The sequence below is a fragment of the Lepidochelys kempii genome, chromosome 16 (genome assembly GCF_965140285.1).
Source record: "Lepidochelys kempii isolate rLepKem1 chromosome 16, rLepKem1.hap1, whole genome shotgun sequence".
Taxonomy (NCBI): domain Eukaryota; kingdom Metazoa; phylum Chordata; order Testudines; family Cheloniidae; genus Lepidochelys; species Lepidochelys kempii.
The window spans coordinates 16,539,246-16,566,233 of record NC_136395.1 but is presented as its reverse complement, the minus strand read 5'-3'; the positions used below and the strand labels follow the sequence as shown (position 1 = coordinate 16,566,233).

Here is a 26,988-nt window from a genome sequence, read left to right as displayed (position 1 = left end):
AAAATCCTGGCAGATGAAGCATATGGATTATCAGCCATTGCAGAAAGTACATAAAGTGGATCATAGAATGGTCAAGAAATCAAATCTAAGTGCTTGTCTATATATGGAAGTTTGGCATTTCTATACCAGTATAACTAGAGTGATATAATAATACTGGAACATTTTCCCATGTTGATAAGCCCTAAGAATTTACTTGCTATCAGTTCTTAACACACTGATTCTAGAAATAAGCCACTGTTTGCCTGCATATTATAAGTGGATTCTCTCTCAAAAGAACTGTTCAGAGTAACATACAGGTTGGCATATAAATCAGAAGTTACAAGAGCCTTTATCATAATTCAGGATCCACTAGGTGGAATTAGAAACCAAAACCATATATGATGAAGGAAAGATTTATTTGACTTGCATTTAATACCACATCCAAAACAGATATAAAAGTTTTAGCTGGGGGAATGAGGGGTGGGAGAGCAAGATTCAGATGAATCTTTACACATCAGGAAATAAAGGTAAAAGAAAAAAGCAACAGGCACAAGGTTACATTCTTTAGTTTCAGGTCTGGCAGAGGAATGTCCCACTGAAAACAGTTAAGGGAAAGCAGAATTTCATATCCTCTCTCCTTTGCCATGAATGTGTGGGCCATGCTCATCTTCAAAGCCATTCTGAACTCTAATATTTTGAAGCAGGTTTTTCTCTTCTTTAATTTCATACATTTGTGATTGAAAAAAATATTTGCCTGACAGACCTGTTTAGAACATATCTGTACTGCATTTAAACACCAATGGCTGGCCATTGTCTGCTGACTCGGGCTTGCAGCACTCAGGTTTTGGGGCTATTTAACTGGGTTGTAGACATTCGGGCTTAGCCTCCAGCCCAGGCTCTGGGACTCTTACAGCACCATAGCCTGAGTCAGCTGACATGGGCCATGTGGGTGTTTAATTGCCATGTAGACATACTCTAGTCCAGTGGTTCTCAAACTTAATTGCACCGCGACCCCCTTCTGACAACAAAAATTACTACATGACCCCAGGAGGGGGGACTGAAGCCTGAGCCCTGCAACCCATGGCACTGGGGCTTGGGCTTTGGCCCCAGCAAATCTAACACCAGCCCTAGCAACCCCATTAAAATGAGGTCGGGACCCCCCACAGTTTGAGAATCACTGCTCTAGTCTATTCTCTAAATGTATTAGAATAGTGCACGGGCACATTAACCACTTAGTGAAGCTCATCACAACAACTCCCACTCCAGATTAACTGAAGTCAAATTTCAGTTTAAGAAGGAAATATAATCATGCATGTTTGGAGTGCTGAGTTTAAGCATCAGGTTTTTATTTTTATAATGCTCAAGTCATGTTTTTTAAAAAATTCCCTCAAGGCTAAAACCTTGTTCATTTTAGCCCAGATTGATGTATTTAAGAGATGTTATAACCCCTTGAAAATAAGGGTTTGTTATAAAAAATGCTAACACCACTTATCTCTAGAGCAGGGGTGGGCAAACTTTTTGGCCTGAGTGCCACATATGGGTATGGAAATTGTATGGTGGGCCATGAATGCTCATGAAATTGGGGGTGGGGTGTGGGAGTGGGTGAGGGTGAGGGCTCTGGCTGGAGGTGTGGGCTTTGGGGTGCAGGAGGGTGGGACCAAGGGGTTCAGAGGGCGGGAGGGGGATCACTGCTGGGGCATGAGAGGAGGTCAGGGGTGCAGGCTCCAGGCAGCACTTACTTCAAGCAGCTCCTGGAACTAGCGGCATGTCACCCCTCTGGCTCCTAAACAGAGGCGCAGCCAGGCAGCTCTGTATACTGCCCCGTCTGCAGGCACTGCCCCTGCAGCTCCCATTGGCCCTGTTTGCTGGCCAACGGGAGCTGCGGGGGTGGCGCTTGGGGCGGAGGCAGCATGTGGAGCGGAGCTGCGTAGAGCAAGCCCCTGACCTTGTTTCCTGGCAGGAGCTCGAGGGCCAGATTAAAATGTCTGAAGGGCCGGATGTGGCCCCCGAGCTGTAGTTTGCCCACCCCTGCTCTAGAGTCTAACCAAATATGTCTCACTTGCTATTAACACTGAAGTATCTTTTGCTCTAAATACAAAGTGCTGGGAAATATTTTCTGTTAGAGAGATCTCTCACTAAGCTGGAGGGTAGAAGGTTGTTTATTCATAACCCTCATGCCTGCCTCCCCATCACAAAACTGAATCCCTTAGGAACTCTCCATATAGGCGTGTAGTAAGGCGGGTGCTTCATCTGTTGGACTTTCACACACACAGCATATGGTGAAATTTCACAAACACAAAAGAATGTACTAGTGCAAAAGTAGATTCTATGGCAACTAGCTCAGTTGTGCATTTACATATAGAGCGCTGTGACACTCCACAAAATATTTTAAATATAAAAACAGACAGGTCCTTAAGGTCTTGCAACTTGAGAAGTGATACAAATCACATTATCTTTCTTTTGGACCCAAATCTGCACTGCACTGAGGTCAATAAGAGCATCCCTGAATCCCTTCAGAGGTTTATATCCAAAGCAGCATACCATTTCTATCTACAGACTGTAGATCAGCACTGGTTACTCCAGGAAGAATATCTCCTTTGGATTTAACTATTTTGAACAAATATTCTTGAGGCTACTATCTCCTCATAGGTTGCACCAGGTTTGTTTTGTTCTGGGAGGCTTTTTGGTGGGGGGATGGAATGCGGTTTTGTTTTGTTTTTTTTAAAGATCTACCTCCCCTTTTAGAGCAAGAGGCAGCTCATATCAGTAGGCCTAGACTTTGTTGTGTGCATGGAACAGGTCAGTTTTGGGGAGGGGGGGAGAAGAGAAGAGAAACAAAAATAAATACTATTACATCGAGTTGCATTACCAGCCACAATCACCCTTGAAGAGGAATTCTTTGCCTTCATCAAAAGGACATCACATCAGATTATGAGTAGGGGAGTAAAGGAGTCATTTCCTATCCCCCACCTTCTCTCGACTGATTAGGAATTAACTTTTCCTAGCTTAAGAAGGACCGTACAAGTATAGGGTTGTGCTTTATAAAAAACAACACCCCCCACCCCCACCAGTTTTAGTGTCCTCTCCAGTGAGGATTTGAAAGTCAGAGCTAATATTCTTACCCATGTACCAGATGGGTTGCTTCTGATCCACTCATCTTCATTCAGGTAAAGACACTCAAAGCAGCAAATACACAGACAACAAAAACTCTAAAAACCTAAAGCGAATAGCATCAATTATTTAGAATTACAATTATCCTTCCTTATTCTATTTGTCTTCACATTCATTAGCATCTTTTCAGCTACTACAAAGCTGCTGGAGTTCATCTTTCATCCAAAATAGCCATGCAAGGGCACAAAATGGTATAAAACATTTTTTTTGGTCAAAGTAACTTGCTTTCAGAATTCAACCCACATTTTAATTCTGATCAATATGGGTATGAAAGGTTGCCAGCATCCTCTGTTTTTCTAACTGTTGTTTGGCTCCTGCCAGCGTGCTTGGAAGAGCTTTCCTGGTGTCAACTGCCATCTCTCAAATCAACAGCCCTTGTTTCATTAAGCCTAAGGTATGCCTTTACTAATGTCTACAGCTGTGCTGCTGTATTGTAGATGGCTTCCCACACTGAAAGAAGAGGTTTTTGTGTTGATGTAGTTGATGTAGTGCATCTCTTTAAGAGATGGGAGCTAGGTCAACTGAAGAATTCTAGCTGCATCTATAGTGTGGGTTAGCTTGACCTCACTACGTTGCACTGGGCACAACATTTTTCACAGCCTGAGAGATGTAGCTAGGTCAGTCTATTTTTAGGTGCAGACCAGGCCTCACTAAGGTTTGTTGCTTTTCACTTTCTCATGCCTAAACAATTGTCTTTGTATATTATGTTTGTTAGGTCTTTGGGGCACACCGTTTTGTTTTTTTTCTTGCACTTGTGGAGTATCATGATCATAACGCTACATGCGTATTACACTTGGCTTTTTGCAAGAGTCTGGGAACTCCGTATCTCCTCATTTCATATCCTCTCTCATACTCTTTTTTGCTTATTTTCTGTCTGCTTTTACTATCAGAAACTGTGTCACAGATGTCTTTGCAGAAGAACCTCTCTGACTATAGCCCAGGAAATAGAGAGGACTGGAATAATTCACAACTTTCTCAGTTCACTCACTTCAACTTCTATAAGATCTTTGTATTCTCATCATTTGCAAAACACAGCCAGACAAGGCTCATAAAGCTCCTGAACTAAAAGGAGCCAATCTTTCCCTGGGGCAGAACTGGAAAAGCCGATCACACTAAAAGCTGAACCCTATTTGCATCAATACTCTTGTTATGGTGTCTGCTTTTCCACTCTTGGATATGTCCTCTCTTTGAGGCCACTATCTTTGACTTGAACTAAACCTAGGCAAACCAAGAGATGTGTGGTAGTCTCCTGAGACTTCTCTTGTGGCTTTACAGTAGGAGGTGGCAGTATATTCAGAGCATCATCCACAACCCTTCTCAGCAAGAACTGTGGGAGTCCCAAACCCAAGTTACTTGAATGCTGCTAAACTAACGTCCAACCCCTGCATCACCAGCAGGAGCCACATTTTAACCTCAATCATAAGGCTTCCGACAGTTAATGGTCAACAATTTCACTCCAGCAGGAGAGCACTTCTGAATGTCTGTCTTTAGAACATGTATATATCCATTCCATAGAGAACTGTAAAAACCACTACATTGTTTAATGTGGTGAAACTAGAGATTTAAGAGCTTCTCTCCAGCAGCTTCAACCAGAATCCCAGCTCTTTAAATAACTGCACCATGTAATACCTTCTGCATTTCGTATCTAAACTCCTACTCTGCTCATTTTACAAGTAATGGCAGCAGGTGCCATCTTACACATCCTTCCTCCACCTGTGTATTTCATACCCTGTGATACCCATCCAGTGACAGAGACTGATTATTATTGGCTAATTCTGAAATACAGCAAGGCACTCTGATGTATATTGGAGGAAATATTTATGCATGTATAATCAGGATACAAGTCCAACCCCTTCCTACAACCACCATTCTCAGGATGCCTATTATAGGCTGCAATGGTATCTCAATGAGACCCCCAGTGAAAGGGTCTAGTTTACAAAAGCAACAACACATAGGGATGAAGGACAAACTCCCTTCCAGTGTCTGTCATTACAAAATCTGCATTTTACTTCCATTCGTTAGTCTTCAGTGCTTTACAGAAGCATTTTTCCTCCACACAGGAAACAATTATTTCTCTTCCTCTCCATCATATCTGAAAGTAGCGTTGTATACCATAAAATTTATACGTTAAAATCAGCAGTAATGTCCAGAGAGACATGGCAGAGAAGTCACTTTTAAAAATACCTTCTCAATCAAAGAGGAGGTAAGCGCCAAGGCGAGAACCTGTCACCATTTTACCTACCCACCTACTCCCTGCAAGTATCAGGGATCTGCTCCCAGAGAACACATAGTGGAGGGAAGGTTCTTGTCTGCTGCCCCTTGTAATATGGGAGGGTAGGATCTTGGGCCCAGGCAGTTTATGTCACAATTAAAGAAATTTTTTAAAAAACAGAAGATGTGGTATAGACAACAGGAGGTTCAAATCATAAGCCTGTGCGTGGTCCTGGAGCTATTCCAGCCAACACTACTGGCCACAAAAAGTAGTAGTTCTGGGCAGGTCCAGTGATGTCAGGGGATGAAATAGTTTTGTTGCCACTGATTACCACAACAGGTGGTGTAGCTACCTCTTAGAAAAAGGTCTCTTAAGAAAATGGATTTTCTCCCCTAATTCAATATTAGTTGAGCTCATCCAAGGGTCCATTTTCACTGGACAGTGTCCCATTCATTTCTGGGGTCGTCTCACTACCCAAATATCCCAGGAGGATCTCACTGCGCCGCCGTGACAGCTGCAGAATGTCTTCTGCCAGCAACTGCACTGTTGTGTATCTCACATTGTCCAGGTCAAACATGTCCTTCAAATATTGCACTATCTGGTGCTGCAAAAAGAGGGGGAATGTTTATAGTAAGGAGATGTGCCCCCACCATACCCAAAGTCAAGCTGATACATGTCAGTTGCCTAGCCCTAAGAGAGTATATTCCATATGGGATTCTGCAAGTTTCCCCCATCAGACACACAAAAGGTCTATTTCAGACTGTACCAACTCTCTTGCTAAAGCAACCCTGTCAGTTTCCTGTGAGGTCAGAAATTTTGTTTTAGGAGACAAAGATTGACATCCCTTGAAGAAAACAGGGGAGGGAGAGAGCACAGAGCAGGTTCCCTGGAGTCAGGAATGTGATCACACTCTGTGGTAATATTTCATGACAACTGTGTTGTAAGATTAACATTTAAGAAAAACGTTCCATGTTAGGCAGAGTCAAATAAGAATCTAGAAAGAACAGAGACATTTAGAATTTAAGATCAAATATGGGCCCCACATGATCTTAAGCTTCTGGCTGACCTCTGAGTTGATAAGAAATACATTAAAATGGAATATATACATGTGTGCCCTTAATCTATTCTGAAGTTACAGATTTTGTCCAGTGTCTCATTTTGTATGTTCTTACAGGAGTAGCATGGTTAGCAGCAAGTTCTAATAAGAATTCTTATAAATCTTATCATGCAGGCTGCTGATTTAAAAAAAGCAAAGACAAACCAGATTACACTAAGCCAAGTTCCTTAGTGTTACTCCAATAGAGGCCCTTCAATGAATACATGGTCACAGATGCAAGCCAGAAGATGGAACCAATATATAAAGAAGTAAGGTACAGAAGGCCAGCTTACCTTGAAGAAACCACAGACCTCAGACAGCTGCTGTTTGGGCCCCAGAAAACCAAAGGCTAGAACAGGACTGACGTGCTCCGATACGGAGTAGAAATGAGAGATAAAGCCATCTGGTACCTGTCATGGGAAAGAAATCCAGATCTCATTTTTGCTCTGAGAGAGAATTTACAAGCTAATCCACTTTACATTAGGCATCCTCATCTGATAATTTAAATGCACATGTCCTGTGTATGACAAGGCAGCGCTGTGTTACCACATACTGTTAAAACAGCTGCTACAGTCCACCCATTTAAGACGTTGAAGTTGGGAAGAGAAGCTACAAAAGAGACTTATTCAGCCACCCCTCTTGCAAAGTTAGACACCCATCATTCAGATACTTTGAGATCTTATAGAACTTCTATATCTTGCTGTTTTTAAACTGCCCTTTGATGGAGAAAGTAGTACAAGACAACGGAGGCCTGCAAGAGTCCTTCAGCTATCAGGCAACCTTCATGGTCCTGAAACGGCTCAAGATCTCTAATCTTCCACTTAACACAAGAAATTGGATGAAATAATTTAAGTCCGCAGTGGTCTGAATGATTTTTAGTACTACAGCAAGGACCTGGAGATGCTGCCACATGACAGCACCAGTACTTAATAGTTACCTAGAGCAGTACATCTTCGAGGAATTTTACAAATGTTAGTTAAGCCTTGCATCACCCCTGTGAGGCAGGCATTATCCTCATTTACTGACTGATTATGGCACTGTATTTAAATAACTTCCCAGAGACCAGGGAGTGAGTGGCAGAACTGGATTAGAACTCATGAGATCCTGACTCTCAGTCTCCTAGGCTCATCTGTGATGACAGGGCACGTTTGGAAAGCAGCAGAGAGTTAGTGAAAAGGGAAAATACAGTGAGCAAAATCTAATCAGCCAACCAGCGAGCAATGCTGCCAGCAGGGGTGCAGGTAAGTAGCCTTAGTCCATCCTTCACCAAAAAAGAAACAGCCCACATAAAAGGGAACCACTATTAACTTGGAGTCTGTGGCCATTACTATAGTATTGTAGGCAATGAATATGGAATACTGAGATTTGCTTTCAATAAGCAAGATTGGAAACCAGAATTATAGGAACTTCAGTAAGAGTGCCTTGGTATCTCAGAGGTCCCTTCAGCAAAGGTGTCAGTGGACTCCTGCTGTTTCAGATATGGGTAATAGGACAATTTAGTCTGTTCTTGTAAAAATTACATCTAGATTCATGCTTCACCAGGGTCCAGATCATATCTTGGTAACAACCAGGTGCCTTGTGTTCCTTCCTCCTTCCCCCCGCAGTATCTCCCCCCGCCATCTCTCTCACAGTCGCCCACAACACCTTATTTTTATGTTTTACTTACCATTAGAAGCCTCCTCTTTGCTTTCAGAACTGACCAGCAGGCAGTTGCTAGGGCCTGCAATTAAAAAACCCAACATCATTTAATGGTGTGAGCCTTTCCAGAGAACAGGATGCAACTTACCAATATATTGCCATCACTATGGCATGGAGCATTACTTGTTCCCACCATTCTGCAGCCCTTTACCAAGTGACAGATAGGGTCCCTGCTAAATTCCAAAGTTAAACTTATGCAAACTGAAAGCACGTTTGGTCACGTCAAATCCATTCCAGACCAGCCACAGGCTTATGAATACCCCTAATAGCATCCAGTGAAGGAGGCCCCCAGTTACTCCAGAATGCAGATCATAAACAGAATTTTAGTCCACCACTTCACCAACAATGAAACAGCCCATGTAAAATGGAAAACACCATTAACTTGTGAAGTCTGTGGCCATTGTTACTGTATAGTATTGTAGGCAGTTAATTTGGAATATTGAGATTTGCTTTCAATAAGCAAGATTGGAAACCAGAATCATAGGAACTTCAGTAAGAGTGCCATGGTTTCTAAACAGATACGCTTTTTGGGGCTCCCTGCAGATTAGACAGTCTAAGGTATGCAGGACAGCTAGATCTAAGAAAATGCATTAATACTCAGGATTCACTTTGGTAGGGTCTCCAATGGAGAAAGACCTACAAAGCAGTAGACACTGAGCCACTACCCTCCCAGTTGCAAAGTACAGGAAAGTATTATTTCCTTAACAGCTAGGAAGGTGATGGCTAAGTGTCTGCTGTCTACACACATTATTCTTTAACATAATATTATTACAGAGAATAACTGCTAAAGGAATGAACCTGCTATAGCGAACACAGATTCCCTATAAATTACTCAGATCTATCAAGAGACTGGCCAATTCATGTGTTGGTAGAGGGACAGAAAAATAGGATTGTTCCTTCAAGAGACTTCTGTGTAATCAGAAAGCCTGATTCTCTTTTTTTTGTCCTTCTAATAGTGAAATAGTCATTTGGAACAAGAACCACCATTTAACACACCGTCTCCTTGAAGCTGTCTGAGAGCCAGCGGTTGCGCAGGACGGCTAAGACAGAGGAAGGAGGGTTCTCTAGGTCCTCAAAAGCATCCATGAGAATGAAGTCCAGCACAATATCAAAGAAATTCATGCACACCACCTGCCAGAGAACAGACGAGTCACAGACAAGAGCTTATAGAAAGGAACTCAGACCAAAGAGGTACCATCTGAAAAATGGACTATGAATTCTTTAGTTAAAAAGGGCCAAACTGACCAGTGGTGTAAGAGGGCACAACTCCACTGATTTCAGTTCAATGGTTTGAAGTTTAAACCAGCAAGAGTTTGCCCTACTAGTCTTGTGTTAAGGATAAGCAGATTCAAAACCAACTGAAACCAAATACAGCTGCAAGCTTTACAATTGTAGTAGTGCCACTCAGGAGAAACAGGTTCAGAAAGAATTTATAATCAGATTTTTGTTGTTGTATTAAGTTATACTGAAGACAGCTACAGCCCTGGATAGGTATTTTCCCTACTCATTGTGTTACAGGCCTAACTACAAAGCCATTTGCAGATAAAGAGTTGGAATACTGGGTACCTTTAGTTGCCACAATTTAACTTCCTGGTGTTAAGAGCTGGAGTCTCCCCTCCCATAAACTATTGCAAAATAGTTGTAAGTTAACCACTGTAGCTTTGGGGTCCAGTGACACCAAGTGGTGAGTACCAAGGTATTTAATTTCGAACTTCTGTTCACCGTTGGGCCTTCTAGAACATTGTTTCAGGCTTTCATTTCAGCTCTATCTTTCTAGAGAGAGAATTCCTCTACAAACCCCTCGTCCTTCCAGTTCCCGCTGAGTAGTTGGCCAGGTGTCTTGCTTCAGTGCGTAATGTAGCATCTCCTCATAGCACTCCAGAAAACCTTTGGGGTTCTTCATGAGAACAGGGAAATGAGACAATGGGAACAATTAGAAGCGATACACAGTCTCAGGTTACTATAAAGCATTTCTCTAGCCTGTTGATCTGAATATGTCAAAACGATTTACACATAATTAAGTACTCGCCTAATTTTTTTGGCCAACAATCATTTGCAGAAAGAGAAGGATTTTATTTCTGGAAGGTGTGGTGGCCACAAGACCACCACCACTTGAAGCTTGTATGTTGTATGCACTTGGATACTATGATGAAAGCTATATAAGTATCTACGCAGACATCCTTATAGGTGACTAATTGATTCCAGTAACAAGCTACCATTTCATGCATTAGCAAGGCAGCATAGTCTTACTGTTCTAGAGGTTGGTTTAATGAATAAATGCCACGTTAAAGATTCCGATTCATTGATCTCTACAGAACAGATGCACTGTACAGAGTGCCTGATTCCCCTTCTCCCTCCCTCCCAGTGGGCATCAACTGGGAGCCCCCTGGAACCTCTTCCCACTGATGAACCTCAACATCAGTGATGGTGGCTTTGGAGAGGAGATTGCATACAGAGTTTCTACCAGGAAGAACCAGTGAAGAGAGGGCAAACATGGGAACTGTTTTTTCCCTTTCAAGTGGGTGATCACAGTAATGACAGGGGGAGGGGGAAATCACAGGGATTAACCTGAAATTGGGACTGAGTAACTGTGTCTATAAGGTGCTCATACAAGGTGCAACTGAGTGGTCTCCCACTCATATGCCCTCCTACCTTCTCAGCCTTTGTCATTAATCCTGTCACCATCTGCTTTCCAACCTCCCCAAAAAACAACTGGTTGCTCTCATCCTGCAGAAGGACCTATAAAGAGACCAAAGAAGAATCTTTCACTGATTTCGTAAACATAAGTCCTTATTCCACGACGGTGGAGACAGGAGACAATAGGAGGGTTCCTACATTAGTGAAAGAGCCAAATGTGGATTTCACTTTTTCCTTGGCCTGAGAGCATACATGAATTTAAATAGTGGAATCTATTCAGCCCAAGGCAATGAGCTCTGTGAAGCCTGTGCTTCTAGTTGATCTACTACCTTCAAGTCACTCAGCAACTCCTCATGTCAACTACTGATTATTCAGAGATGTCGTAAAGAAAAAGTATCCAGTCCTCCCTGGCTGGAAAGAGGATCATCACAGTGCTAAGGCTTAAAAAGGTGAGGTGCATAAAAGCAAAACAGAAGGCCGCATGGTAAAGGTGAAGATGAAGTAAAAGACTTCCTTCCTGTAGGATATAGGCCTAGAATGCTGGAAAAGTCTGGGAGTGGCAAGAAAAAAAAAAGTATGTGAGCTCTTGCACTCTGATGATGCAAGGATCTGGGAGGTACATAGTCACCTGCAGCCTAAAGATATTACTCAAGGAGCTGAGGATAGAAAGCCTTTTACGCCACAGTCACAGGTACAACTCCAGGCCAGTTACCATCAAGCAGCCTGGGTGAAGCAAGTTTGGTAGTCTCCAGACAGTTCCCAAATAACCAAGAACTTTATTATAAGAACTGCTATATGCAAACCTGGTGTCTGCCTTGGCTACAAAGCCACATCTTGAATGGGCACAGAGCCTGAACTATCCTGTCACTCCTAGAGAAAGGGTTGAAACACATTTTGGGGAAGATGTAGGATAAGGGAAGTTTGCACTGCTGCTTTCTATGCTTTACTTGTTCTGTAGAAGTGGAGGATTTCAGTGTCTAGGACAGGCTTGACAGCCCCTTTTAATTCACAAGGACAGATACTGGAAGTGACACATATTCTAACAGTCAGGAAGCCTCTTAAGTGCAGATGCAACAGAGTTCTGATAGCTAGAAAATTCCTACCTGGAATGCCTGCCTGACACAGTGCAGCTTTGCCAGGAAATCCTGATCATGGTAGCAGCCTAGAAGCTCTGTCCTAAGAGAGGAAAGCAGGATCTTACAAACTCCAGTAACAAAACAAGTTTCCTGAAGAGGCAGAGACGATGGTCCTAATTTGGGCTCCTAATTCCCTTAGGCCCCTTTGAAAATCTCAGTAGGCATTAACTGAAACTTTCATGTAAGCCACTGAGCCACTTTCAGGTAGTCATTTTGATCATTACATTCCATAGCTAGATTTGAGCCAACAACCCAGAGGTGAAAGGTGCAGTAGCTCACTGCCCCAGGAAATTAGTAATCTTAGAGTGTTTCTCACAATGAGGATGCATCCAGCCTGAATCAAGTTAAACAAACCCAAGCACCATCTGAAGTCTTGGGCTAGTTAAAACCTCCTTGGAATTTCCAAGCCAATAGAGAAGGTGCTAAAAAACTTCTCTCTCTCAAAATGGTATTCTAACCCCCATGCCAAGCCCTTACTAAGTAACCTGAGGAGTTCATACCTCTAGCTAAAGGAGTCTTGTCATACGGATTGAAGACTCCTTTTAGCACCTCACCTTCGTGTTCTGCATGAAACGCTCCCTTCTTTCACCAACTGTAGAGCTTCTTCGTATGCAGCTGCTGGCTTGGAAAGCTGAAAAGGTATTTTCCCAATCTGGAGGGAGTCAATGAGCTGCAGAGAAAGCAGAAGAGGTCAGAAGAAAATTTTTGTTATATCTGTGCAAACCCTGGACTTCAGAAACAAGAGATTACAGTCTATCAGTTTGAGACGGCATTGGTATGCACACTTTCACACCAAGACATTCAGACACCACTGAAACTCCCATTCTGATTGGATCACAACTTCCTTAGCCCAGCATGGCCCAATTCCTTCTTCTACTACATCTGTAGTACAAGCCATATTAGTGGGTGCTGCAGCTGCTTTTACAGTACTTTTCTAGCTACTACTACATGCCGCTAGATAAAGTAAACACATGGCCATCTTCATACTCTACCCAGCATTAGGAACATGGCAGAACCACCAGCCTGGGCAAGTTCCCAATGCAGCAAATTAAGTAATGTTCGATTGGTTTATTTACAAAGGATAGAGTTTGAGTCACCTCTGCAGCAGAGAAGAAGGAGTCCTCAGAAGTCAAACTGTCTTCGTCATCTGTCCGAAGTCTCAGTGACCCATCTGTCAGGGGAAGCATGAGAGTTCTCTCTGGAGGGGGCAGAGAAAAGTATATGTTTAGCACTGTATCTCTAAAACTCCATTCCTCCCACCCAGCACACTTTTCCCTATATGCAAGTCCTTATGTGGCAGCAGTGCCCCTTTGTGGCCATCTTGAAATTCCTGTTTATGCATCCGATGAAGTGAGCTGTAGCTCACAAAAGCTTATGCTCAAATAAATTTGTTAGTCTAAGGTGCCACAAGTCCTCCTTTTTTTTTTGTCACTTCCCTGACATTCTCAACTAAAGAGATCTAGCGGGCCTTCAGGAGAGACGTATGGTACATGAGGTCTATTAAGAAATAATATGGAGCTAAGCCATTGGCTTCCTAATTCAAATACTGTTTTCCACCGGAAACCTGTATTCTCCTTTAAGTCTTTCTCCCATCAACTCTTATCTACGACTAGGAAAAGAAAAAGGGTCTCAGAGCTAGATTCATTAGTTTCCTCAGTCTAGCAGGCAAAGACATAATTTGAAACCCAGGACCAGCAGCTAGTACACTACAACGCACTGCATGTTTCCACTGCTGTTGTTCACAGGTTGCACACAAGTCAAGGTGTTTTATCTTCTTATCTGTCCATCCTATAACACCATTAAACTCAAACGCTGTTGTAACAGCCATCCCTACCCTGCCAGGAGGAATTTGTTGAGGCCTTGGCAAATAAAACATTAGAATTTCATGGAAAGGCTTGATACTCATCTTCTATTAAGATTCTATGGAGCTCAGTTCTACCCCGTGGTGTGGCTTTAGCATATTCTCATGGCTGCACCTATAGTTGACTCCCAGACCCACCTTACCCAGATCTAGCAGCATGCTGTCCGAAGGGAGCGTTGACCCAAATTCTTCCTGAAGGTGATATGCCCGGTGCAAGAGAGATTCAAGCTTCTCTGCAAACTCCTTTTTCTGGGACTCCTGCTTAAACATAAGCAGACACTATCCCTCAATAGCCAGTTGTACTGCTGACATAGCACAATTGTTAGAGATGCTTAAAGCAAAGTACTGATGTGAAATTTTGCATCAACAGTTATGATTTACCAATTCTAGTTAAGTTCATGAACTGAACTAATTAAAGATTCACTTCAGGTTAAACTTGCAATAAAACCAGGGCAGCTTGTATGCAATATACTCCAAATTACAACTTTTTCCTTATGCTGTTTATCCATTTAAGAGGAAATAGTACATTAACCTATCACCTGTAGAAACAGTTATACTGAGCTATCAGTCACAAGGAAAAATTCAATGATCTCAGTCTAGTCTCAAGTAGAGGTTTGTTTATTCCATGAAGTCTGCATTAGTTTGCTCTGTTCACAGGCCAGACACCAGAATAATGCAGATCAACTTCACTGTTATTAGACAGGAGTGAAGTCTGCTGTTAGCACAGTTGTGTAAGATCAGTGAGTGGGTGAAATAAAAGCTTACACAATGTCTACCTTCATTATACTTTGCTTAGATCTTCACTTTCATAGAGATCTAAGCCCTCAGCTAGAAGAGTTAAATAAAACGACCAGGTGTGTTTTGATTATGAAGCAACTCTTTTAATTTAGCTGTAGAAACACAAGGGGACACTTCAAGCACACACAGCAAATATCAAAAAGAATCCAGATTTGACTTGCATAAACATAATAGAACACAAAAGATAAACATCCCACATAATGAAGATACTGGGTTCTGTTTTAGAAGAATCTTAGGGTATGTTACATCACTATCCCTAACTTCTACAGAGTTCAGAATTTAGCCTCTTTCATTACCTGCAGGTGCTATCTCTTTAGCTATTTAGTCACCACTAAAATATTCTACTTTGGGTGCACCCTTTTATAAGAGCCTTTCCCAGCATGCTCCCTCCTATGGTAGTTGACCCTTTAAATCTGGGGGAGACAGCCAGTTGCAGCCTTAGACTGTCCATTTTGTAGGTGACTGGATAAGCCTGCACCTCTCTTCTTCTAAGTGAGTATTTTGGCATGTATTTTCTCCTAACTTTCCCTTTCTCTAATAGCTGAGAGAAAGAGCTCTAATTGTCCATCCTCACATTTGTTTTCCTCTAGTTAGCTTTTCCATTTCAGTTCAGTACAATCTTGGCCACCAATCTAGCTAGACCCTCCATTTTAAAGGCATTAAAAAGAGAAATAACATTGGGCAAGACAAACTATTCTTAACCTAGTTTGTTGCTGTATTTAACAATAATTAATAATACATAGCTCTTTGTTAACACTTTTCATCTACGGATCTCAAAGTGCTTTACAAAGAAGGTTAGTATTATCCCCATTTTCCAGATGGGGAAATGGGGGCATAAAGAGGTAAGTGATTTGCATAAAGATGCAAAGCTGTGGTGGAGCCAGGAATTGAACCCAGGTCTCTTAAGTCCCAATGTAGTGTCATAGCCACTAGGCCACACAGGCTTCCCTGTAATGTTCTTTTCCAAGCAATAACTAACTCTGAAGTTTGACAAAGAATCTTCTGTCTTAAGTCACTGTGAGTTTTTACAACTGGTGGAAAACTCACTAGGAAAAAGATTTAGCCAAAAATGTTGGAAACACATCCTCTCTAATTCCAGCAAAGCTATATCATGAAATTACAAGTGGTTACGGATGGGTCCTAGCCATACCAGATACTCCCTTGCCTAGTTCACGCTCCTCCAAACTTGCTTTTCAATGTTTAGTCTCCTACTGATGACCTCCCCTTCTCCTGTCCAATCTAGCCCTTCACAACGTTCACTGGTTGGATACTGTAGAGGAGAGGTTGGTACGTACCTCAGGCAACTCCTCAGACATAGCTTCTTCATGTTTTTTGTTGTCCCAAGAGACTGGTGTGCTAGTATTGTTTCTCTGCCTTACGGTCAATGCCTGCTCCCACTTCTGCAGCGCCTCTTCAAATAGCTCCATCCCTGGGCAATGCAACAAAACATAAGCAGTGAAATCAGAGCCACTTACACAGCAAAAGGATGTAGAAACCAGTAAGATGCCTTGCTCATTTGTGAGGCAGAGTATTCAAGAGAAGAGGGAAGTCTCGTCCCAAACCCATTTGCAGCCTGAACCAATAGAATACAGGGCAGTATCAGATATTTCTTTCCTTCTGGAGATTGTCTCATTTGGGTTAGGATTCAATGAAATCATCACCATTCCTCATCCAAGGAGACGAAACTGATTTCTCCAGGTGAACAACAGTTTGTTGGTGGAACAATTTTGATGTTAAGCACAGGAGGAGACAGTGTTCATATCTATTGGTGGAGCAAGGACCGAATGAACATGGAGACAGTACTCCAAATCCCTTTATGTTGTGAGAGTAGTCTTTCAGGGTAATATTAATTTTTGTTTACCTTGAATATAGAGGTTTTCAGCACTAGAGTCACCAGCTGCTCCAGGATCTTCCATTGCTCTCGTCTCCCAGGGCCCTGTAGATGCTGGTGTTGGGCTGGAAGAGTTCACAGCCACTATCTATCCCGTGAAGAGAGAAGAAAGAACAGCAGCTCCTTTTAGAACTTCCTTCAAGTATGCCGTAGACTTAAGGTGTAGACATCATCCTAGCTACTGCTGCTCAGGAAGGTGGATTACTTACAGCAATGGAAAACACCTTCTATCTCTGTAGGAAACATCTACACTATGGCAGCATAGCTATGGGGCCGTTGCTGTGCTGCTGTCATGCCCATAGTGTAGACATCGCCTCAGTCTCGCCTGCAATTTTCAGGGTTGTTTTCAGTATTCTCTTGCTTTTCCAAAGTGAAAATACTGAAGATGTAGATGGCAGGGATATCGGTGCTATGCAATCCAAATCCATTCTAGTTCTGAGTGTCCATAAACTTTAGTGCAAGACATTGGTGCTCAACAGCTACTTCACAGGGAGCTGCGGAGGGCCCCAGTGCTTCACCAGATCCTAACGCAACAGACAAAATCCATTCACTAGGCAAAGAGTAGGAGTACTTGTGGCACTTCATCGGATGAAGTGAGCTGTAGCTCATGAAAGCTTATGCTCAAATAAATTGGTTAGTCTCTAAGGTGCCACAAGTCCTCCTTTTCTTTTTGCAAATACAGACTAACACGGCTGCTACTCTGAAACTAGGCAAACCCTCCTCCAGCCAGGAGCCTGATAACCTCTTTAAACATAAGAAAGCAGTGTTTTTACAATACCATCTACCTGACTCCACTACAAAGCAATGACCAAGCCATGCTCACTTTGGGGTATGTCTACACTTTGAGCTGGGGGTGGGTGATTCCTCAGCTTAAGGAGATACATCTGCACTAGCTTTGATCAAGCTAGTGCGCTAACAATAGAGTTCAGAGTGGTAGCTGTGTTAGCCTGTATCAGCAAAAAGAACAGGAGTACTTGTGGCACCTTAGAGACTAACAAATTTATTTGGGCATAAGCTTTCATGGGCTAAAACCCACTTCATTGGATGCATGGAGTTAGAGTATTGCAACCCCCATCTTTTCATGTTCTCTGTGTGTGTGTATATATTCCTACTGTATTTTCCACTCCATGCATCTGGATGAAGTGGGTTTTAGCCCACAAAAGCTTATGCCCAAATAAATTTGTTAGTCTCTAAGGTGCCACAACTATTCCTCGCTCTTTTAACAATAGAGTGTAGCTGCAGAAGGAGGGGCTAGCCACCCCAAGTAGGCGCCCATCAGAGACCATAGGCACATATGATTGGCTCCATCTCTGAAGGCTCCAAGATCTACAGTCTGGGTCATTGGACCTGGTTACTGTGGGCTAGGAATTGTTCTACTGAACTGGTTTAAAACATGGCAATAGTTTGGCTTGTCAGTGTGACAGGCCAAACTATGGAACAGCAAAGCTTAAAGAACATGCTTTACTGCGAGTACTGACCTAGGCTACATTTTGTTCATAGATGTTGTCTGACCAATGGTTGTTCCAAGCTAATTTCTACAACAGCACTTAAGCATAGCTTAAATTTGGCTGTACAGGTATATGTCTTTGAGCTGGGAATCACGCTCTGAGCTCAAAGTATAGGCATATCCTTGGCATGCTTGCCTGGAATGCTGGGGAGGGCGACGAAAAAAGGGGAGGAGAGAAACACTAAGACAGTTGCTCCAAGAAGGGGAAGGGAGGAGGGACTGCATGGAAATAAATGGTGGTCCCAAGCCGCACTTAAAGAGGAAGGCAGTAGATGGGGAAGCAACTGTAAACAAAAGAGGGAGCAGGTTATCAGTGAAAAATACTAGAGAGAGAACTTGTGCCTGAGATTAACTCCATTCTGTTCTTTCCAATCACATGTTCCTGTGTGGGCAGTGGTGGATTACTGAATGGGCTCATGCCCGGGGGCCCCCTGCAAGTTGGAACTCTGCCCCCCGGCCTCCTCTCCTTCCCCCCAGGGCCCTGCCACCCTGCTCCTCCTCTTCCCCCTTGAGACCCCGCCCCCAGCCAGGCCCAACACAGGAGCTGAGATAGGGTGAGCACTGGGCATATTCCCCCTATGTGGAGCTGCCCCCCAAGCCTTCTCCTTCCCCCCCGCCCCAGCTCCTCTCCTTCCCACATGGAGCTGGGCCACCCCATCCCAGGCCCTCTCCCTCCCGCGTGGAGGTGGATCCCCAAGACCTCTCCTTCCCCACATTTTACACATGGGTATAGTGAAACACACAGAGGTTAAGTGAATTGCCTACAGTCGAGCACAAAGTGAATCAAGTATAACTGCCAGTTAGAGCACTCAAGAGCCCTAACTGCCAGTTTCCAACACTTACCAATAGATATTTCAATAAAAAACCTTATGTCTCAGCTATTACAATATTTGGCACTTAGGCAGAGTTCTCTGGCATAATGCTGTATTATGTGTATAGACAGCTGCAACTGTCCACTCACTCACCTGAAACTACAGGCTCCAAAGCTACTGACACAAGTATCAGCTAGGTTATTAATTCAACTGACAAGATGACAACTTTAAGATAGCCACATTTTTAGTGCACTGAATCATTTATTTTCATTCATATTTGTTTCTATTCTGCCTAGTTTATATTGTTTTATAGTGTTTGATTCTTTGACATCTAAAGAGACAAGGCTCCCACCCTGAGCAGCTTACAATCTCTAGTATTTTTCCAATCAATATGTAGCTTATAGTTAGTGTTTTTAAACTTCAAGCTGCTTTATAAAAGCTAACTAATTAATCCTCACTCCTTGCTGGGAGATTAAGTAAGTAAAAATCATTTTATAATGTGGAAACTCAGATAATGCAGTTATGCAACAAGCAAATGATCACCTAGCAAGGAAGAGAACTCATTTTTTTGGCTGAACAGCTTGTGTTCAGTCACTCTGACTACAACAGCTTCTCAAACCACTTAAAACGGAAGGTTTACATCTTGTATCTAAGTTAAACAGGAATAACTGAAGTATTTTAAATCATTACATGTTTTTCTTTATTAAACCAGTTGCAATAAGATAGGCAGTTCTAACTCATTTAAAAAAATAAAGGCAGTAAAATAAAGTTCAGCAACTGTACATGGTTCCTTTGTTGTCTTCAGTAAATACCTGGTTTTCCCCCATAGCCTTTTTTTAAAAAAGACTTTTTCAGCAAGCCCCATACATTATATATAAGCTATGTAGGCTTTTCTCTGCTCCCCTCTCACCCTCACTCAGACGCATTCCTTCCCTGTTTGAATGGGCCTTTTAGACAGCCAAAATTCCCCCTCTCTTTTAAATATATATACACACTGCTCCTTTGCTCCCTATATTTGTAATCTTCCCTTCTAGGGGGCCCCTGCGCCCCTCCCCCCCAATGCGGAGCTGCCCCCACTCCATCCCTTTTTGGCAAAACTGGGCATTTGTACCCTTTGCTCTTGCCAACTGATGATGGACAAATGCCCAGTTTTGCCAAAAAAGTCAAGACGCCCTGGGCAGGGCTTAAAAAGGGCACTATCCTGGCCAAAACAGGATGTATGGTCACCCTCGACTATAGTAAAGAGCCCCCTCGGGCAGCTGTGAGGAGAGAGCAGCCCCTGGCCTGTGTCCCTGCCCCCCAGGGCAGGTGGAGGGTCCAGGGCTCCTCACAGCAGCCCAGACTCCCTGTGCAGCTCTTACCATGGCCTGACTTTTGGCCAGACCAGAAGGCAGGGCCATGGGGGGAAGGGGAGGAGCAGGGGACGGGACCCCAGGATGGAGGTGTGGGGGCACCCCCAATGTTCTTTGTGCCCAGGGCCTGAATAAATCTTAAACTGCCTCTGTAGTTGGGGGTTGAGCAGAAGCAAGAGATGCACGTTCTAGGTCTTAGTTCAGTGTGCCTGGCTAGTGCCATAAAAGCATGTTTAGATCTGATATTGCAAGCCATCAGGGCTGGGTTCAAAGGCTGTAGGATACTGACATTGCATGTGATTGTACAGCAGTTGTTTCTAGCCACAGCAAGTCATAAAATATGAGATTTAAAAATCACTTAATTCTGTTTACCACTTTGCTTCCCCACATGCAATTCAGATGTGATTTTAGTTGCTCATCTCTCATGAACCATTATGTTACAATTTATGTTTTGCATTACTGGAAAGTAGGGATTCCAGGTGGTTATGCTGCACTGCTGCTCTAGGGGACGCTATGTGAGGAGGAGGATATGATCTTGGGGATACGGTATGATGTTTTAGAGAAGCTAATTCTGCTCTCCTGTCTTCAGAGCTCAAGGATGGAGTTTCAAGAGCCAAATGAGTTGAAAACTCACCTCAGCAGTTTAATGATAAGGTCTCCTTAATCCCAAGGTCAAGAAAACCAGAAAGAATAATCAGTATTGCCCAGAGCCTGGCTAACACTACAGTTCCATGGAAATAAATTTAATCCTGATCTTCTGGAGGTTGCAAGAAAAAAGACACAGGTTCAACTCTCCCAGGAATTTACCAAGTATAGAACGGCTTTAGCAAGAGGCTTGGAAGACATTTTGTCAAAGGGAAATGGGGAGTGGAGGAGTCATCAAGCTTACCAGAAGTTAGGGTACGTTTTTGTCTAAAGTGAATTCTCTTCTCTCTCTGAACCTACACATCTCTTAAATCCACTTCTTACTGTGCTTTCTAACTCATCCTGCTGGTGAATCCTGATTTACAGAACAGCAGAGTAGCACTCGAAGTAACTAGTACAAAACATAAGGGGGAAATCTCAGCAGCCCTGCACTCCCCTTGCCAAAAACATGCTGGAGAGCAGAACGGCTCACTTGTTTGGAGGGTATTTGACTGTACGTGAAAAAATATATAGATTCAGAAGTCGCTCTAACTATAAATCGTACGTTTTAAAGAAGTCAAACTGCATTTGAATCGCTTTTCTATTATAGATGGAGTCCACTTACCTTGCCTTGCACAAAGCTGAGGCCCAAGGTTTTGAGTCCAAGTATGCTAGAGAATATACCTGTCTCCAAATAGGTACTGCACTCGCCATGTTTCAGAAGCAGGAATGGAATCTATCTGGTGTCTCCCTTCCAGTCTACCTACTATGAAATGACTGGTGGTGAATGTGAGAGGGCAGAGCCTGCCCCTGCACTTTAGCAGCCTTACAGGAACCTACCACCAAACAATAGCACCAATGATTAGTTTCCCCACCCCTGTTCACCTTAACAAGGTGGGAACTTCTGAAGGTAAGAATAGAAACTGCTTCACCTACCATCCCCTCCCCCTCTTCAGGACCTTTGGCTAAAGCAATGCTGTCAAACCCTTGGTCCACAAACAGGATCTAGCCACCTTGCATATGCAGATTCTGAAGAATCTCCACTTCCATTTAAAAAGTGGTTTCTAACCCTCAGGACTGTAAAGAAATAACAAAGACTTTTAAAATGTGTCCCTAGTATTTAAGTGCAAGCCTGAATCCACAGGCAGCCTGAAACAGCCACTCCAAGAAGGTGTGAACTCCCTCCATGCCACCCATTAATCTTGTTTACTGTAATCTTGACTACTTTAAAGGCCAGAGTTAGCTTTATCATTGCAGATCCTTTTGTCAGATGCAATGGGGAAGGAGGTGGAAGGGAAGTCCAGAGTGTGGGAACTGGGAGTTACTGCAGAGAAGATAATGCAAAGGGAATAAAAGGAAAGAAAGACACAAGAGTGGGGAAGGAAAGAGAGACACACACAGGAGATGGAAAAGAAATAAAGGGCAGAAACAGCAGTTGTCTTAAAAATGGACATCTTCCCCCTGAGCAATGCTAAATGTGACAATAGGGTACTGAACTAATACATAATGATCACAAGTAAAAATTTAGTTACTACATAAATTCAGATTCTACGTTTGATCTCTATGCAACCTCCCCTTGACATCAGTGGGAGCTGTGAATAGAGCCAAGCATCTGATCCTAAACGTATATCTGTACCTATGAACCAGATTTAAAAATGGAATTCAGGTCTCCCCCCAAGTCAGTTTGATATCCCTAGGTTAGAGGCAAATATATACCATGTAGAAACCCCTATTCGTGTCTCTCACAAACATCAGAAGTGGATCTTGGAGCGGCTCTGTATTCACCCATTACAGAAGTGTTTCACCCTAAGTTTCCCCAACAAAATAGGTCAAGGTTCCAAAACTATCTTTCAGTGGAAGATAATTTTTCTGCTATTCTCCCCCCCCCCACATCAAATTAACTAGCCCAATTGTTTGGGACCAGGGCCGTCTGGCAACATGGAAGGGGGGTTTGTTCCCACCCATCCTTTCTCTGAAACCAAGAATACCAGGGAATGAGAGAAGAAACACATCCATGGGAAAGAGGGGGGGCTACCCGCCACCCCCACTCCGTCAGTTTGCTGCTTAGCCATTGGCTTGGGTGATGGAGCCAGCTCACTGGCTGTTGTGTGCCCCCCCCCCCGCCCCCGCCTTGCCTATTTGAGCTAAGCCCTGACTTTTACTCACTCTCCAGTTAGCTGTGATCTGTGCAACATAACAATAAAATCTGGCAGGGGGTTATTCCCACCCACCCTTTCTCTGAGACAAAGAAAAATGACATGTACATCTATTTGGTAACCTCTGCTCTTGGCTGGGAATGGGCAAAAAGATGGAAAAGTCTTGAGCTATATAACCAGTTCTTCTCCTATGGATGAAGGGAGAGGCTGACAGGAGAATTGAAGGAGTTAGTGTGGAGCTAGAAAATTAGATTTTACAAACTAAGGTTTTACAAACTCACTGCCTAAATCTTCCTATGCTTCAGTTGGATTGGTAGTAGATCTAACGAGTAACTTCCACTTGAATGCCTTGTCTACCCTGGCAGCTTTCAGGAAGTCTCCCACTGTTTCACAGCCCCACTCATGGGAGCACTAGTGTAGACAAGACACAGCATCATTTAGACCTGTTCTGAATAGAGTTAGATAACATGGTGATAGAAATGCTGGCATCCAGACTGCACTCGCAATGGAGCTATACTGCTGGGAGATCTGACAATGGCCAGTGTAGACCTAGTATATGGTATAAGCAATGTCTACATTATTAGCTGTCTTTTTTTGAGCCTGTTTGCACTGGGGAGATGTTTTAAAATTGTTTGAAGACATTGTATAGACCCAGTTTTATGAGGCTTAAGGTAGTTTGACCTGAATCATTTTTTTCTGGTCCAGGCTACTTTAAAAGGACTAAAATAGGATCTGTGCTACAGCACAAAGCAGTTTTAATGTTGGTTAGAAAGTTTCCTAGCAGAAGAAGGGTCCTAAACATCTACACTTTGTACATAAGCTGCACTGGTGCAGGCTGCAGTGATTATGTTGAACCAACATCTACTCTCTCTGCTATAAAGCTCTCCTTTTCTTACCTTGGTCATTGGGGACATCCCAAAATGGCCAGGTACAGTATCACAATTGGTTTTTAGCTCTGGCTGATCTCCAATCAGTAGCCACTAAAATCCTATTGGAATTGACATTTGGAGGGGTGAGGAATAAAGCATACTGGTAATCAGAATGATGGAATTTTAAGGGCCAATACCTCAACCTGCAGGGCTACAAAACCTCTGACATAAAACAAATTGTTTTCAGGACAAGTAAATTCCACCCACTCTGCTGGTCCTGGATGACTAATAACAATCTTGTTAAGTGTAGGCAGGTAGGTGCGACTCCTTCCTCTGCTGGCTAGAGCAGACAGCAATGGTGTTAGGGTCTCTTACCGAGGCTAGGCTGTGGGAGGAGCTGGAATGTTTGCTTGGCTCAATAGAGGAAATCCCGCTGAGTGTGTCATTGCTCTTGCTGCTAGGACTTTGTACTTTCCTGCTGGAGTATCCTGTAATTGGAAGGGTGGTAAAAACAAGCCTTTAGGTCTTCCCACTCTGTTTACAGCAATCAGAAAAGGGAACCTATGCAATCAGATGTGGTGCAGCTCACTCTAGTCTGTCCTGTGCTGCCCCAGGTTAGTACCACTGGAAGAAGGGTCTCCAGAAGGCTGCTGAGAGGGCAGTGCCATCTCCAGAAGAATCAGTTCTCAGTGAGGTGAGAAAGGTAGCAGTCACAGAAAAATCTGGTTCAAAGCAAAATGGCTTCATTGCAGTCCTGGATGATGAGGGGAACTGTGATTAGTTAGTGACAGAGCACAGATCTGCTGAGTTAAGGAATGTGCAGAAGGAGGAGGAAGCGTATTTCTAATAGCTACAGCTGGGAGTCAGCTTTGTCACCTTGGGCAAGTCACTTAACCCCTGACTCAGTTTCCCCATCAAATATGGAACTATGAATACTTATTCACCTCTTTGGATGAAAGGACGTACACAAGTGGAAAGTGTTATGAGAGAAATAATATGCATCAATGCCTCACTTCTCTCCTGCCATGTACAGTGCTAAAATAAGTGTCGTTAGTGCAAACACAGCAGCAAACTTGCCAGTATACGGCCAGCAAACTTGCTTGATTTCATAATTAATGTTTTTATAGAGCTTCATAATTTCACAGAGCTGTACAGACAATAATTAATCCTCACAACACCCCCTGCGGTAGCTGGGTAATTGTTAGTTCCATTTTACAGATGGGGAACCAAGAGAGCAGTGAAGTGACTTGGGCAAGTCACACAGCAAGTTAGTGGGAAAGCTGGGTTTAAAACACAACCTCCTGACTCCCAGTCCTGTCCTCATTCCTCCAGACTACATCGCCTCCTTAACTGCTTCCAAGGACTGCTGAAGGTGATTTCAGGGCAGGGCTGCCAATGCCCATGCTTTGGGCAGATGACGTTAGCAATCTGTCAGAAACCCACTGCCACACCTAATAGGCATCAAATGGAGCAAATCATGGTCACCAAGATCAATACACAGATGTGGGTTGTGGATCACTGCATGCATATAGTCACACACATAGAGTGAAAGTATTGCACAGTGGGGTCGATAGTCTCCTTTTGTATTAAAGTTGATGGCAATAGCAAACTCCACTGTAAAGCCCTGCAGCCACTTTTCAATCACTTGTGCTCTAGGGTAATGATTTTGCCCATTCTATCTATTCTGCATTGTGGCTCCACTTAGGCTACTGTCTGATTAGTTTTGCCTCCCAGTTTCATTCTTCCTCTGTATAGTGTTTTGAACCATTTTAGCAACCTGATCTACCCATCTGCTTGGAACTACCTGGGCTTCTGTCCTACAGTTTTTTCCTCCCAGCCAATAATGCTTACACAAAGGTTCCTTTAACATTGCATTGCATCTTCCCCCAGCAACTGCTTTTGCAATACCAACCTTTTTTCACTGAAGGGACCTTCTTGGTTGGTAAAGAGAGGGCAGGGACTCCTCCAGGCTTAATGCCACACTTTTCTGGGGTGATCTGTCTCTTTCGACGTCGACGCCGCTTCAGCTGGTGTGCGGCAAGAGCTATGGCAACTGTCCCAAGAGCCGTAGCAAACAGCACCTTCCTCAGGCCTGGGGAGAGCCTCAGCTGAGAGAAGACAGACTTTAAACACAAGAGATATAAGAAAGCAACAATGTAACACCACCTGCACCACCCATTTGTACAGCAGTTTTAATCCAGGACAGCTAGGACCAAAAGGTGCTTTACAGGCACCGATTTACCCACCAGTGAAATGTAGACATCCATAGGATAGAACGCAGCAACTGTTCAATAGTGCCCAGCAACGCTAAACTGTTCAGGACAAGATGTGAAGGAGAGAATATCTTACTGGATAGACTGCAGATAGAATTAAAGTCCTATAGGATTTACATGCAGTGCTCTCTGTATAATCATTTCAGATGAGATCTTGAAACCTCCGGGGCTGCCTTCTCTATGTGGATATTAAAGATCCCATGGCATTTTTCACAAGAGAAGGAGTTTGGCTCAGCAATCCTGCTCAGAAGATTCTAGGTCCAGACTAACAAACCAGAAGTGAAATCCTAGCCCCACTGAAGTCTATAGCAAAAGCTCCCAATGACTTCACTGGGGACTGGATTTCACCCACGCACATATCAGTTATACTACAGATGCTACAAATTATTTTACGTCCAGCTAAAAGGGATGGGGAGTGGAGGGGACGATATACATGTCCCACTACAGTGTTCTGAATGAGTTCCATCATTTTCCAGGCAGAGGTACTCGAGACACCATTCTGAGGACTAAGAGGTGGTAGATGGCATGTTCAGGAAGGCCTAGACAGCTGGGAGGTGGGTTAGGTCTGGGCCATTTAGGGCCTGATTTAAAGCTCCTGTAGTCAAGTTAAGTCTTCACAATAAAATCTTAAATAAATGCAAAATAGCAGTACATTTATTATTAGGAAAGCACTTACTGTAATATTGATATGTGAGACAGTTACTGTTATTAACCTCAACTCTGGATTTCCTAATTTTGGGGCAGTTAGTCTTATCCCTACTGTTGCATTAGTATATTTTTCCATTTATGATAACAAAAACTATATCTGAGTGTCTCTAAAGATGACCCAAAGGTTCTGCTTGGTACAGAGAAAAGTGGGGTGAATAGCATGTGGCATTAGCAATTTTGGAGTTATGACAGTGTTACACCTCCATAA

At 43.2% G+C, this 26,988-nt stretch overlaps 1 protein-coding gene across 6 annotated transcripts in view; it reads right to left on the bottom strand.

Moving 5' to 3' along the window:
* The window catches only part of MIGA2 (mitoguardin 2), a 35,666-nt gene that overhangs the window by 4,788 nt on the left and 3,890 nt on the right, over positions 1-26,988 (bottom strand). For 3 of the 6 annotated variants that reach the window (XM_073314746.2, XM_073314749.2, XM_073314745.2), the window contains 14 exons: positions 25,712-25,922; positions 24,175-24,287; positions 16,450-16,567; positions 15,884-16,017; positions 13,934-14,048; positions 13,027-13,127; positions 12,484-12,599; positions 11,897-11,969; positions 10,809-10,895; positions 9,955-10,053; positions 9,153-9,287; positions 8,125-8,178; positions 6,752-6,868; positions 377-5,966 (listed from right to left, as the gene is read on the bottom strand). In XM_073314746.2, the coding sequence (XP_073170847.1) occupies positions 5,766-5,966; positions 6,752-6,868; positions 8,125-8,178; positions 9,153-9,287; positions 9,955-10,053; positions 10,809-10,895; positions 11,897-11,969; positions 12,484-12,599; positions 13,027-13,127; positions 13,934-14,048; positions 15,884-16,017; positions 16,450-16,567; positions 24,175-24,287; positions 25,712-25,922 (1,674 nt within the window). In that variant the 3' untranslated portion in view covers positions 377-5,765. Of the gene's footprint in view, positions 1-376; positions 5,967-6,751; positions 6,869-8,124; positions 8,179-9,152; positions 9,288-9,954; positions 10,054-10,808; positions 10,896-11,896; positions 11,970-12,483; positions 12,600-13,026; positions 13,128-13,933; positions 14,049-15,883; positions 16,018-16,449; positions 16,568-24,174; positions 24,288-25,711; positions 25,923-26,988 lie in introns of those variants that run through there. The other 3 variants (XM_073314750.2, XM_073314752.2, XM_073314751.2) reach the window with 3 other exon arrangements.